This window comes from Raphanus sativus, chromosome 9 (assembly GCF_000801105.2).
Source record: "Raphanus sativus cultivar WK10039 chromosome 9, ASM80110v3, whole genome shotgun sequence".
NCBI lineage: Eukaryota > Viridiplantae > Streptophyta > Magnoliopsida > Brassicales > Brassicaceae > Raphanus > Raphanus sativus.
In genome coordinates this window covers 8,859,807-8,875,186 of record NC_079519.1, presented here as the reverse complement: position 1 = coordinate 8,875,186, position 15,380 = coordinate 8,859,807, and the positions used below count along the sequence as shown (strand labels likewise).

The window sequence follows — 15,380 nt, the reverse complement described above, 5'->3', positions numbered from 1 at the left end:
CCATTGTCATCTTCTTCGAGCTACCTTAAGCTCCAAGTTATCTATCTAGGGTTCAAAACTTCGAACCTTAACCTATATAGCTTCCGCCTCTCCATCAGTTGGTATCAGATTCAGTACGTTTCTGGATTTCTTCTTTCGTGATCATGGCAAAGAAAATGGGAGAAGGAACTTTTAGCATGACAGATTTGCGAGACCTAGTCGTCGAGATGCAAACGACGTCACAAGTATAAAGCGATACGATCTCTACTGCCTTAGCTGCGGTAACAGAACAACTCGCGACCCTAACGACTGTCTTAACAACTCGCTTGGCCCCTCCAGCCCAGCCGGTCGTTCACGACCCACTCCAACCCGCGCACCGTCATCCTCCGCCACCAATTCTCCAGCAACAACAACTCCCACCTGTTCATCTTCCTCGCCAACACCAACATCGATTACACAACCAATACCAGTTCGGTGATGTTCGAGCTCAGGATATGTACGAAGAAGAGGAAGAAGATCATAGACGAGTTTATCGAGAAGACATACGACAACGGGATATCATCAACAATCGATGGGAACACAGCTTTAAGGTTGACATACCTGAATTTCACGGAGGTCTTAAAGGTGATGATCTTGTTGACTGGTTGATCTCTGTTGAAGAAATTCTCGACTTTAAGCAAGTTCCTCCTCACCGGCGGGTCTCTCTCGTTGCTATGCGTTTTCGCGGACACGCTGCGACCTGGTGGAAACAACTCAAAACAACTCGTTCACGCACGGGAAAAACTCCAATCCAATCATGGGACAAGCTCACCAAACACTTGCGTCAAACCTTCTTGCCGCACAACTACGAACGCACCATGTATACGAGACTGCAGAATCTTCGTCAAGGATCACGCACCGTAGATGAATACGCAGAAGAGTTTGCTTTGTTGTTAACTCGTAATGAGATTAATGACAGTCAAATTCAACTGGTCTCACGTTTTATTGGAGGTCTCCGACCTCAACTACAGACAGCAATGGCCCAGTTCGATCCTTCGACTATCGGTGAAGCTCATCGTCGTGCAGCATCTTTTGAACAACAATCTCGGTCGGCTAACTGGAGTGCTTCCTCTACACGCCCGCGGTCTCAAGACCAGACAGCCAGCACTACACCTTCTCCGTCAGCAAAAGACGTTGCAGATGCTACCACGTCGGCAACGAAACCTGCGGCACAAGACGAGCAACAGCTTCGGCGTTCAACGCGACCAAACACAGTGCGTTGTTACTCTTGCGGAGAACCAGGTCACAGGATAAATGCTTGTCCTCATGCCTCGCGCAGAGGATTAGTACTCGATGATTCCATCGATGAAGTGTATGATTCTCAGGAAGAAGCAGACCAAGAAGAAGCCTCCAACGTCCATCACACGTCTGGCGATAGTGGTCGGCTCCTGATTCTTCATCGATCTTGTCTAGCACCACAAAAACAAGACGACAAGTGGTTGAGAACAAATATTTTTCATTCCACTTGTACCATTAACGACCGCATCTGCAACTTTATCATCGACTCGGGTAGTTGTCGTAATGTCATCTCTGCATAAGCAGTAAGAAAACTGGGCATTCCCACAGAATCTCACCCGGCGCCTTACTCGTTGGGATGGCTATCGGAGGGAGTCAACATACGCATCACTCAACGAGCCCTGGTTTCATTCTCCGTTGGACCAATATACAAGGATCGGCTTTATTGCGATGTAGCATCCATGGATATTAGTCATCTCATTCTTGGGAGGCCATGGGAGTATGATCGCAAAGTCATTCACGATGGAGCTAAAAACACATACAGCTTCGCATGGAGTGGCCAACAGATCGTACTTCTTCCTTCTCGCGACCCGGCAGCATCAGCTTCGCCTTCTCCTCCATCAAACCAGCCCGCGTCTTCCCCACCGCAACAAAGATCATCGACGATGCTTTGCTCTTATTCCACTTTCATCTCCGAGATGAAATCTGAAGGACATGCGTTTGCCATCATTCCTTCTTCACCATTAATGGCACTCACGTCGTCACCAGCTCCCAGTTTAACGGCAGTTTTGAACGAATTCTCTGATGTCTTTCCTGCAAACTTGCCGGAGGGATTACCACCACTGCGAGATATACAACATCATATCGATCTTGTTCCCGGCGCTACTCTCCCTAACCGGCCTCACTACCGTATGAGTCCGAGCGAGCACGAAGAACTTCGTCGCCAAGTAGAAGATCTCCTGCGTAAAGGACATATTAAAGAGAGTTTGAGTCCGTGCGCTGTCCCAACTCTTTTGATTCCCAAAAAAGATGGCACTTGGCGTATGTGTGTGGATAGTCGCGCTATCAACAAAATAACTATTCGTTACAGGTTTCCAATTCCAAGACTCGATGACCTGTTGGATCAGATTGGATCAGCGAAATTTTTTTCAAAAATCGATCTCAAGAGCGGATATCATCAGATTCGTATTCGTCCCGGTGATGAGTGGAAAACAGCTTTTAAGACTCGCGAAGGTCTCTTTGAATGGCTAGTCATGCCTTTTGGCTTGTCAAATGCACCTAGCACCTTTATGAGGATTATGAATCAAGCTCTACGAGATTTCATTGGGAGATTTGTGGTCGTTTATTTTGACGACATACTCATCTTTAGCGCCTCTTTACAAGATCATGAAGCACATCTACGGCAGGTTCTTACCGTCTTACGCAGAGAAAAGCTTTTTGCAGCAGCCCAGAAGTGTGAATTTGGAGTTTCCCAGGTTCTTTTCTTGGGATACATCGTCTCCGACCAAGGACTTTCGGTGGATATGTCCAAGATCGAAGCTGTCCGATCATGGCCTCTACCAACCACAGTTTCTGAAGTTCGGAGTTTTCATGGTCTTGCCTCTTTTTATAGACGTTTCGTCGAGCACTTCAGCACTATCATGGCACCTATCACTTCTTGTATGAAGGAAGGCAGGTTTGCTTGGACGCATGAAGCAACTGCAGCCTTCGAGTTGATTAAGGAGAAGCTTACATCGGCACCTATTCTTGTCCTTCCAGACTTCTCGGCTACCTTCGAACTTCATTGTGATGCGTCAAAACTTGGAATTGGGGCGGTTCTCAGTCAACACGGGCGTCCAGTGGCCTATTTTAGTGAGAAACTCGCCGGTGCTCACAGTCGCTATAGCACGTACGATGTTGAGTTTTATGCGATTGTTCAGGCTATTAAGCATTGGCGTCACTATCTAGTTCATCGCGACTTCGTGCTTTTCACCGACCATGATGCCCTTCGCCATCTGGATAGTCAAGCTAAGGTGTCTTCCATGCATGCTGGTTGGATCTCGTATCTCCAACAGTTCACGTTTTCCATTCGTCATCAATCCGGCGCAACCAACCGAGTCGCAGATGCCCTCAGTAGAAGACATTCTTTACTTACTATCATGCACACACGCGTTTTAGGATTCGAGTCTATGGCCGATTTGTATCCAACAGATGCTTTCTTTGCCAAGATTCTTGCTGACGTACAACTCAGTCTTCTTGATGACTATTCGTTGATTGACGGATTCTTGTTTAAAGGACTTCGTTTATGTGTGCCTGATTGTAGTCTACGTCTACAAATTATCAGTGAACTACATAACGAAAGGCATGTCGGAAGAGATCGAACACTTCAGTTGGTTTCGACTTCTTACTTCTGGCCGAGCCTTCGAAGAGATGTTGAACGTTTTGTGGCTCGATGCAGAATCTGTCAACACGCCAAAGGCAAAGCCACTAATGCAGGCCTTTACATTCCTCTACCAGTTCCGACACAGCCATGGACCCACGTGAGCATGGATTTCGTTTTGGGATTACCACGGACACAGAAAGGTCATGATTCTATCTTCGTAGTAGTCGATCGCTTTTCAAAAATGGCACATTTTGTGGCATGTAAAAAGACTACAGACGCTGTTAATGTGGCTGTTCTTTTCTTTCGCGAAATCTATCGCCTCCACGGCTTACCTTCTTCAATAGTTTCTGATCGAGATACTCGCTTTCTGAGCCATTTCTGGCGCTCTCTCTGGAAGCTTTTGGGTACTTCCCTTGATATGAGTACTGCTTATCATCCTCAATCTGATGGTCAAACCGAGGTTACCAATCGTTCTTTAGGAAACTTGTTACGCTGTCTTGTGGGCGATAATATTCGATCATGGGATAGTAAGCTGGGACAAGCGGAGTTTGCTCATAACCATGCTGTTAACCGCAGTCTGGGTTTCTCGCCTTTTAAGGTTGTATATGGTATCATCCCGCGGGCTCCTCTCGATCTATCTATTGTTCCCGACAAGACTTGTCATCATGGAGAAGCAGTTGATTTTGTTTCGGACATACAGGATATACACAAGCAAGCAAAGTCTAATCTCGAGGTTTCGACAGCCAAGTATAAAGATGCAGCAGATAAGAAGCGTCGTGAGGTTCTCTTTGCCCTCAGCGATCTCGTTTGGGTGTATCTGACCAAGGAGCGGCTTCCATTACGAGAATACAATAAGCTTAAGTCCAAAAAAATTGGACCAGTTGAAGTTTTAGAGTGTATCAATCCTAACGCCTATCGTGTTCGTCTTCCGCCTCATCTACGTACTTCGGACGTCTTTAATGTTAAGCATCTTTCGCCATTTCATGGTGATAATACGGCACCGGATTCGTGGGCGAATCCTTCTCAGTCTGGGGGAACCTGATGTAGCGTATCAACACATTCACCGCCATTGTTATGGCTTCCCTTTTTTACTTAGGTTACAAGTCATCGTGTTTTTCCTTTTATTGTTAGGATTTGATAAAAGTTAAGTTTCCTTTTTAGCTTTCAATCGTTTAGTATAAATAAGAGGCTTAGGTTTGTGTAATTAGTGACCTTTGGATTTTGATTAATAAAACTTTGAAGGTCTTTAAGAGTTCTAACGAACACTGCGAAGAGTATTCGCGCCCTTAAGAGTTCTAACGAACACTGCGAAGAGTATTCGCCACCATTGTCATCTTCTTCGAGCTACCTTAAGCTCCAAGTTATCTATCTAGGGTTCAAAACTTCGAACCTTAACCTATATAGCTTCCGCCTCTCCATCACTTAGTGTCCAATCCGCTCGTTATGTACTACTCAATTTGATTTACCATTGGAGTCTATTGTCTAAGTGGAAAATAAATACGATAAAAGTTTATCAATCTAGACAAAACCAGAAAAAAATAGAAATTATGCGTTGGAGTGAGGACCCATTTTGAGTAGGTAGATATAGAATAGTAAATGGACCAACATAACCGAAGTACGCATGTCTCATCCAAGAAGTTGGTCATGGTATATTTTGGTTGTTGGTGGATGAGTCTGCAGATGTTTCTGATAAAGAGTAAATGGCTGTGGTTTTTCGCTTTGTTGATAAACATGGGATAGTTAAAAAAGGTTTGTTGGTCTAGTTCATGTGCAAGACATCTTCTTTATCTCTAAAGTGTGTTGTTGATTCATTGTTTGCTAAACATGGACTGAGTATGAAAAAGTTAAGAGGACAAGGTTATGATGGAGCGAGTAATATGAAGGGTGAATTCAACGGATTGAGATATTTGATTCTAAGATAATGCAGTTCTGCATATTATGTCCATTGTTTTGTTCATCAGCTCCAGTTAGTCGTCGTGGCAGTTGCTCAAAAGCATTATGGAGTTGGTGATTTCTTTGATAAGCTTGCTGCCTTGTTAAATGTGGTTGGAGCTTCTTGTAAGAGGAAAGATATGGTTCGAGAAGATTCTCGGAAAAAAATAGAGGAAAAAACTAAGAAAGGTGAAATTAAGACTCGAAAGGGACTAAACCAAGACGTTTCATTTCAAAGACCTGGTAAGATTCGTTGGGGTTCTCACTACAAGACATTGCTGCGGTTGGTTGATTTGTATTCTTCAATCATTAAAGTACTTGAGTATGTCAAAAGTGATGGGAGTGATGGTATCAAAAGACGATAAGCTAATGGTCTTCTCAATTACTTCTACACCTTTGAATTTGTGTTCTACTTATAGTTAATGTTGCTTCTTCTTGGGATCACAAATAGTTTATCAAAGGCTCTTCAAAAGAAAGACTTGGATATCCTGAATGCTATGTCGCTTGTGAAATCCACCAAGCAACAATTGTATAAGCTCAGGGAAAGTGGATGGGAATCTCTGATCAACAAAGTTTTTTCCTTCTGTGAGAATTATAAGATTGAGTTGCTGGTCATGGATGATGAGTTTAATTCGAAGAGTTCAAGAAAAAGAAGCAATATAACCAACTTGCATCATTACAAAGTGGAATGCTTTTACACTGTATTGGATATGCAAATTCAGGAGTTTAATGACCGCTTTGATGAGGTTAACACTGAATTATTTGGTTGCATTGCTTCTTTGAGCCCCAGTGATTCATTTCGTGAGTTTGATCACTTGAAAGTTATGAGATTATCTGAGTTTTATCCTGAGGATTTTAGTCTTATGGAGCGGATGACTCTTGAACATCAACTTGGTCTCTATATTGATAACATCCGTGAAGATGAAAGATTTTCTACTTTGAAGAATCTTGGAGATCTTGCATGTATGATGGTGGAGACAAAGAAACATCTTACACATCCTCTGGTTTATCGGCTTTTAAAGCTAGTTTTGACTTTACCAGTTGCCACTGCTACAGTTAAGAGATGCTTTTCTGCGATGAAGATTGTGAAAACTAACTTGCGGAACAGGATAAGTGATCAATTTTTAAATGATTGTATTACTTGTTTTGTTGAAAAGGAATTGTTTGAGAAAGTAACAAATGAAGCTGTGATAAAAAGATTTTAGAAAATGGAATCACGTAGAATTAATTTGTAAAGTGTTTTTTTTTTTAAAAAACAATTTATTTTATAAATGAGTTTAGTTATAAGTGATATTGTGACCCCGATAAAAAATTGTTCTATATCCGTCCCTAAGTCTAAGTGGAAAATAAATACGATAAAAGTTTATCAATCTAGACAAAACCAGAAAAAAATAGAAATTATCCGTTGGAGTGAGGACCCATTTTGAGTAGGTAGATATAGAATAGTAAATGGACCAACATAACCGAAGTACGCATGTCTCAACTACATTCTCAAACGCAAGCATACAGAAGCTACGCATCAAACTACATTTCTCTTTTGGTTAGACAGCATTAATGTATTATCATTGGATTCTAACTTCTCACTTTATATGTTGAATATATGGTGAAATATTATTTGTAAATTTCAGTTACACGAACCTTTTCATCACCAATAAAGGCAGTTATCATCATGTATTGAATCCGTTGTTCCCGCAAATATGTGACTACATTCAAATATTCATCGGCATTTTTCATTCCCGGCTGAACGTAAAACAAATCCCAAACGAATTATTGTCTCATTATCAATAACTACTAGCTACTTGTAGAGGTAACTAAGCAGTTTTATTTACAACAAGATAACTTCATTTTCAATTAGTGTCAAGTGGCAGTTTTATTTACAAAAAGATAACTTCATTTTCAATTAGTGTCAAGTGGCAGTTTTATAATAGTTTTAAATTATGATTATTTTAATATGTTCTTCCAGAATATATTTTTCCCCTGTATGTATACACTGACAGTTACACACACACAACTGACACAAGTATAGAAAGTCATCGAATCTAAATCAAAGTATGACCTGTTTAAGCATATGGAGAATGAAGCTAAACTCAAGAAAACTCTAAATTACTTACGGTAAAGAATTAAAAAGTAAACTAGATCAATCCATCTCAGTTCTGAACATTCTTCCCATGGTACATTTTCACTATGTTAGCATTTGCCTCTTCCATCATTAAATTCCAGGGCAATGACCTGATTAATCTTTGTACTATATAATCGATTGGTAAGGTCGGTTTACCGATTGGGTGGAGTGAGAGTAATTATTATGGTCGATGAATACAAAAAAAAAGTCCAAAGTGGACCACTTATTTATATTAACATATGTTCAAAGGAAAAAGAAAAATTAAGTATGACACATATCCATTGGTGTTTCTAAAAATAGGTTTAGAGAATGATTACCACACATTTTAATTTCTTTCCCTCTCAAAAATGACACTGGAATGTCCATGAGTGCATTTAAGTTTTTGGAAATTGCAAAACTCTTTCCTTGATTTTAAAATGGTTCGAATAGAAAATGAAAAAATCTAGTTTGTTAAGTTTTCTTTTCTTCAATGGTTTTCATAGCGTGTTAGTTGAACAAGTTAAGTATATAACAGAACAGTAGTAAACTATTATTTTAGCCCATGAAGTAGGTCTAAGTTTGATATTGAGAAAATGACTTTAGATTAAAACTTTGGAGCTCTCGACCATAAATTGAAAATGGATTTGGCAACAACTTTTTCTTCATGTGAAGTGTTTGTTACATTTCCCCAAAAATTTTACTTTATATACACAATTTAATACGAAGAAAAGAATACAACTGTGAAAATAACACTATCTGTCTATCTTGCAGTTTGTCCATCTATAAAACGCCTAGACCTTTATATTTCGTACTGTATAAAATATGTTTACATGTAAGAAATTTCAGACGATAGGTTTTAGATTTTGGAGACTTCGTGTACGCTATAGACTGGATCTCCTATCTTATATAAACTGTTAAACTAGTATGTTCCAAATAGTTGATCAATGTACATGTTTTTTTATCATGCGATATAATATTTACTGTCTAGAATCATAGATGAGTGGGATTAAAAGATGATGGCTTAACGCTGAAGTCTCCGACGAACTAATTCACGTTTTAATAAAGTTGCAAAGAAAAAAGGGGGGAAATACTTGGCACCCATTTGACGCAATGGAAATACTAAAATTACTGCGCCTTGCGCATGGTGAACATATTTACAAAATTTTAGTTTTGACATATTATTTTTTCTCGGGAACTCAAATATCTGAATAAAATATTATAAATACTATGGTTTCTGTAAGTACAATTACTATTACATGACTAACATTGATATTAAAAATTTCTATGTTTTGGGCAATCTAATCCGGATCCACATGCAGTCCGGAAATATAGTGACCCGTAAATAATTCAGTTCGGATTTTACAACCATTAATTAAAAATCTGATAAAACCCTTTTCATCGACATTAACCAATGATCCAACATCGGTTAACTCGGTAAAATTTCAGAAAATTAATAATATTTCATTAAAATTTTCATTCAATTTTTAAATAAACTAAAAGATTTGTGATTCTTTAGATTTTGATAAATTTGTACTATGTCAGTAAAAAATGATAACAAAAAACCAACGCCTTGCGCAGGGTGAACATATTTACAAAATTTTAGTTTTGACATATTATTTTTTCTCGGAAACTCAAATATCTGAATAAAATATTATAAATACTATATTTTGTGGTTTCCGTGAGTACAATTACTATTACATGACTAACATTGATATTAAATTTTTTTATGTTTTGGGCAATCCAATCCGGATCCACATGCAGTCCGGAAATATAGTGACCCGTAAATAATTCAGTTCGGATTTTACAACCATTAATTAAAAATCCGATAAAACCCTTTTCATCGACATTAACCAATGATCCAACATCGGTTAACTCGGTAAAATTTCAGAAAATTAATAATATTTCATTAAAATTTTCATACATTTTTTAAATAAACTAAAAGATTTGTGATTCTTTAGATTTTGATAAATTTATACTATGTCAGTAAAAAATGATAACAAAAAAACCAAAATTTATTGATATGAAATTATTAGACTATTATTTTTTTTGTTATTGATAATCTATTATAACTTTATATTTTATCATTTTTAGATTTAAAGTTTAATTTTATAATATGTTTACTTTAATTATTAATTATCTTATTTTTAGTCAAAGTTCATATTATTTGGTAGTAAAATCAATCAAATAGTTTATTTTCATGGTAGATGAAAACTGAAAATAATTTCTTTACTTTAGTGTATGTTGACGTGCCAAGACTCTCATATTAGGACCAAATAAGGGTTCGTAACATGACCATCTGAAGATGATTATAACAGTCTTTTTCGCTAGTGCAAAATAGAACTTGAAATTGGGAGTGGAAGATTGGTATATATTTCAAAGCTTAGTAATATTGAACTTGTTATTATAAACTTTTTTTTTCATATGGATGCCATGAGAATGTTTCTTTTTAATTAGTGTATTTATGAATTTGAAATTGGGAGTGAAAGCGTTTTATATAAATGACGAAGCTTTGTATTATTGAAAATGTTCTTGGGATCTTTGTTCATATAAATGTCATAAGACTTTTGTCTTTTTCGTCATTGTTTTCGTGAATTTCAAATTGGGAGTGAAAGCTTTGTATATACATGTTCTTGGTTTCTTTGTTCATATTTACATGATAAGATTTTGTCCTTGTTCGTTAGTATATTGACATCATTATATACCGACTATGCTTTTGTTATTCTGACAGGTGAAAAACCGATATATTAATGGTCAAAGTCTTGATTTCCGGTTGAAGTGATTAAGAGAGAAAAAATCTGTTAAATCATCACTAAACGGTTCTGTAGAACGGCCCGGTTAATTTAGAAAAGAATTAATGTAAAGGTGGTCGTATGATTATGGTATAGTGGCATTATTTGTAAATTCTCTAGTAACAAAAGGGTTAATAAATATAGGCTGTGAGAAGCTCTATGAAAGTGACATGTCAGCACTAAATAGAATGTTACAACTTAAAAATCAATACTATACTAAAAGGAGAGAGTGTCCACGTCACTTATTTAATTCAGACCAATGAAAACACAGCATACATCCACGTCGATCTACCTTTCCTCTGATGGGCTTGAACCGAAATCAGACTCTGGGCTTTTAATCTGAGCTAATGAACGCGATTGTGTTTTCCGTTTCTCTTCGATTGACGAAGGCGGTGACGATTCAGTTCCTGTAACGGGCGGCGTTGTGATTACTCTGTCTTTAATCCCATTAATTTTTATTTCAGTTGCGTTTTTCCGTCGACGATTTCGATATAAATAGGTTAGTAACTCTCTTCTGCGGATCACCATCTCCATAATCTCTATGCTACTCATCTTTCTCATACTCATCTCTTCCTACACATCTCTCTTGATGGCTGCTAACCCGAAATTGTTTTCTCGACTTGAAATCCGGCCGGTTTTCATCGGTTGTCGAGGCCAGGCTGCTCGGGTGGGGAGCTTATTCTGGTGGATTTGCTCATGGTGGATGTTGAGTGATCTTTTCTGTTTTAATCTATATATCGATTGTTCTGAGATATTATTTACCGTCGTCCTGTTCACGAGTCATGTTCGTGTGTCCGGTTAACATCATGTTGTTATGTTTTTTTTTCCTGATTTTTGTTTTTTTTTTTATAAAATTAACTCTTATTTGTTCTGACCTATTTTCCTCGGCGAACTGTATCGAACTGATGACGACTCCCAAAAAAGGTTTTCAATTTCAATAGTCAGGGATGATTTCGTTTTGTGGGTTGAATCAAAGTGTTAGTTTTATGTTCATTCTCATGCGAAACTACTGGACCAATGAATATATGCGTTGGTCTTTTTTTTTGTTTATGTTGCTTAAAGTCAAAGCTTTGTTGTTTATATATTGTGATAGGATGGAGAATGTGCCTGATGACTTAGCTAGCGACAACGTAGCCGAGGTTGACGTGAGCGGTAAATACATTGACGCAGTAGACCTCGAGAGACGGCTGTGGAAGGATCGTGTACGCCTCAAAAGAATCAAAGAACGTACCAACAAAACCGGTTCCCAAGCGAAGCGCCCAAGAAGATCTCTGACCAACAAAACTGTGGTGAACAGTGACAATGATGTTGACGGGACAGAGGAGGCTTCAGGTTCATTAACAGCCACCTCGCAGCCAGTAAGAGATCAAGATAAAGCAGAGAAACACAGGAGAAGGAAAAGACCAAGAAGCAGATCAGAAGCTGAACAGAGAAATGTTATACCTGACATGAATCATGTTGATGCCTCTGCTAGGACATAACATCAACGGTACTCATCACCGTGAAGAAGGTGTTTTGGAACCAAACATAGCCTTAGGACCAGAGGAGAACGGTCTGGTATTGGTGGTTCCAGAGTTTGATAGCAACTGTACTCATCTTCTCCCTGTTAGTGGACAAGCTATGATGCCTGTAGAGGAACGGTTTACGGACCAAACCATAACCAGGAGTTGCAGTTTGGGTCAGGTTAAAACTTCTATAATCCTTCTGCAGTGTTTGTGAATAATCAGGAAGAAGATCTTATAGAAATGAACCCATCTCACAACAATGGGTTTGAGGCCTCAGTAGAAGTACTTCAACCCCACCCCATGGTTTACATGAAAATGAAGAAAGAGATTTGTCTACTCAGTTTCAGAGTGACAGTAACAGTCTCAGAGATTTGATTCCTATTGTGCATTTGATGATGACTTCTCATGGTTTCGAGCATAGTTTCTTGACGTTTTTGTTGGGAGGTTAAGTAAGTAACCATTGTGAGGTAGCTTAAGATCTTATAATCTTTTGGTATTGTCTTAATTTTTTCTTTTTTTTTGGCAAGTTATGTTGCAGGTTCAAAAAAACATGGCAGTAGTCTTGAATAACTATGAGCTTGATTATGAGATCCAATTATTTGCAAAAGACTTATCTATCGCTTTACCTAATTACTTGGTCTCAACTCTTTCGCTCTTTACTTCTTGGTATGTTACTTGATCCTCACGTCGCTGACGCTACTAGAGTTAGGACGAAGTGGAACAATTTTTTTGAAAAGGCACATGTAAAAATTGTGAATTAAATGGTTCTAAAATTATAATAAAATTATAATTGGTTGTACATTTAATAAAGTCTTACATCAAAACTTATATCAGTTAGAGATAAACAAATATTCAGATCATGAGCCTGATTAGTTGGGTTGTAAGAATGTATAAAAATATTACAAATTTTAAAACGTTGTTTTAAAAAAAAATAGTTTTTCAAAGGACTATGGGCTTTAAAGAGAGAGTCAATTAAATTACTACAAGAATAATTGGTAAATAGTTTATAGAAAATTAAATGAAATGAAACATTCCTTCAGTCACACATAAATAAAATTTAATCAATTTTTCATTTTGGTTCTCACCTTATATATAATTTCCAATAACAAAAATATCAAAAATTTGAATACTAAAATTTTTAAAACTCATATACAGAAAATTAAATGATTGAAAATAATTTTATAGTTACCTAAGTACTTATATAAACATACAAAATATATAATATAACCTAAAATTTAAATAAAAAACCCCGGGCGTAGCCCGGGCCAGACCCTAGTGCTTCTAAGAAGGGGATATGGAACAAACTCCCAAACTGAGGAGAAAATACATTAATCATTTAATATACATGCTTATTTAGTCATAACCTTAAAATATGTTTACGACGTGGGAATTAACGTTATATATGTTCTTATAACAATCTATTTACATAACTTCCAGTCACAACTATAAATAAAAGAATATGTAATTTATGTAAATAGATAAACAATCTATTTACATGACCTCCAGTCATAACTTCCAGACAAATATTTTTTTAAAGGCAAAATGATCGCTGGCTACGTGAAGTATTAATCATCACATGGCTAACCATGCAAACTAAACTAATGTATACCTAGCTACATGAAGTATATGTTATGCATGACAACATCTCTCAACTTAATGATATTGTGTAATTAACATCACGAGTTTATTTTCATTCATCCTAAAACGGATGTAGGTGACAGAGACCGTTTAAATATCTCGTTTTATCAATTAAAATATTATCAACCTGATCGTAATTTATGTAAAATTATATTTTAAACCGCGTTTTAAAAGCGTAAGAATTTTTTTAACAAAATTTAATTTACAAAACAAATATTTTAGAATTTTTATTTTAGTGTATTTGAAAAGTATATAATTATATTATTTATATTTATATAAATTTGAAAGTCATATAAAATATTTTATATTTATTTTTAATTATAAAACTTATTTAATGTCAATCTGACATTTTGTTTGGTTAAAACTTATTTTATGTCAACTTAAACCAAATTTTATCTTGTGTATATAGTTATTAATAATATAATTTTAAGAATAAATATAATCTAATAATACAAATCTAATATTACAGTTTTACTAAGTTTAAGTGAATGAAATTTTTGTTTATGAAAATATAAATAAAATAATTCATTAATTTAATTATTTTTGTATTAAAAATAAAAATTTAGAGTCAATATATAAATAGAAATCAAATAAGTTTTATAATAAAACAATTATCAGATAAGTATATATCACATAATTAATCAAATGAATTACATAACTATATTAAATTTTAATAATAAAACAGATTAAAATAATTTAAAAATAATCTTATATAACTTTCAAATTTAATAGGAACAAAATAATATAATTATATAGTTTTCAAATTCACTAAAATAAAAAGGTAAAACACTACTAATCAAAAAATATTAAGACATATTGATTTAGTAAATTAAATTTTGTTAAAAATATTCTTACGCTTTTAAAGCGTGGTTTTAAATCTAATTTTAGATAAATTACGGTCATATTGGTTATATTTTAATTGATAAGATGTGGTATTTAAACGGTTTTTGTCATCCACATTAGTTTTGGGATGAATGAAATTAAACTTGTGATGTTAATAACTACATAATATCATTAAGTTGAGGGATGTTGTCACGCATAACATATACTTCGTGTAGCTAGGTATACATTAATTTAGTTTGCATAGTTAGCCTTGTGATGACCAATACTTCATGTAGCCAACAATCATTTTTCCTTTTTTAAATGAAAAAGGTTAAATCCGGATTTATTGAAAATACATATCTAATTTTTAGATGGAAAATGCAGTTCAAAAATTGGATCTTTTCCTAGATATTCAAATGGATCGTAAACATGGATTAATATCTGCGTAACCACATATAGAGCTAATAATCTCGCATTAGAAGGAAATTAAACCTTGGTCTAGATCAATAGAGCACTCCTCTTCTAGTGGAGACTACTAGACCACCACGATGTGGTTACTTCCGGACAAATATTGTGATCGTTATCTTCAGTTTTGTGGGTTTTAATGTACGCTTCTAATATCATTAATATCGTTAAAAACTGGAAGATAAACAATGATCAAAAATAGCTGTATCTTTAATCAATCAAAAAATCCAAGGGAGACCACTTCGTCGAACAAGAAAAATTCAAATACAAGCTACATGCATACCACAAATCATTTTAAAAATATTTATTAACTACGAAATGAAATTTATAATCATATATTATACCAGTTTGCCAAAACTGAGTTCTAGACATGTTCAACTTGATATTCGAAGCCACGATTGTTACAAACCCATAGTCTAAATACATTTTACAAAAGTACTTAATTCTACTTTATATGACATAATTTGATTAATTCAGATTTGGCATGATCCTTGCATCACCCTATTAATCACCTT

The 15,380-nt window shown here is 36.0% G+C and overlaps 1 protein-coding gene and 1 pseudogene across 8 annotated transcripts; both read left to right on the top strand.

Annotated features, from left to right (window-relative positions):
• Positions 1–5,212: 5,212 nt before the first annotated feature.
• LOC108830828 (uncharacterized) lies at positions 5,213–6,665 on the top strand (annotated as a pseudogene).
• Positions 6,666–10,671: 4,006 nt separating this feature from the next.
• Positions 10,672–12,553, top strand: LOC108853772 (ETHYLENE INSENSITIVE 3-like 3 protein). 8 transcript variants are annotated; one of them, XR_008938310.1, is made up of 3 exons: positions 10,700–10,934; positions 11,094–11,140; positions 11,529–12,553. XR_008938310.1 is itself a non-coding variant. In XM_018627208.2 (2 exons), exons 1-2 carry the CDS (start codon positions 10,977–10,979, stop codon positions 11,914–11,916), a joined length of 546 nt encoding a protein of 181 aa, XP_018482710.2. In that variant the 5' UTR covers positions 10,727–10,976; the 3' UTR covers positions 11,917–12,553. The 8 variants fall into 8 exon arrangements, 2 of the variants coding, with proteins under 2 accessions (XP_018482710.2, XP_056849477.1); XR_008938309.1 differs by having other exon boundaries at positions 10,703–10,934; positions 11,094–11,412; XR_008938306.1 differs by having other exon boundaries at positions 10,729–11,140; positions 11,529–12,389; positions 12,479–12,553.
• Positions 12,554–15,380: the final 2,827 nt, after the last annotated feature.

Excerpts from the sequence above, each read along its gene's own strand:
- LOC108853772 (XM_056993497.1), top strand. The coding sequence starts at position 10,977 with ATGCTACTCATCTTTCTCATACTCATCTCTTCCTACACATCTCTCTTG. Across the intron at positions 11,141-11,528 it reads TGGATTTGCTCATGGTGGAT|GATGGAGAATGTGCCTGATG; the intron begins GTTGAGTGATCT and ends ATATTGTGATAG.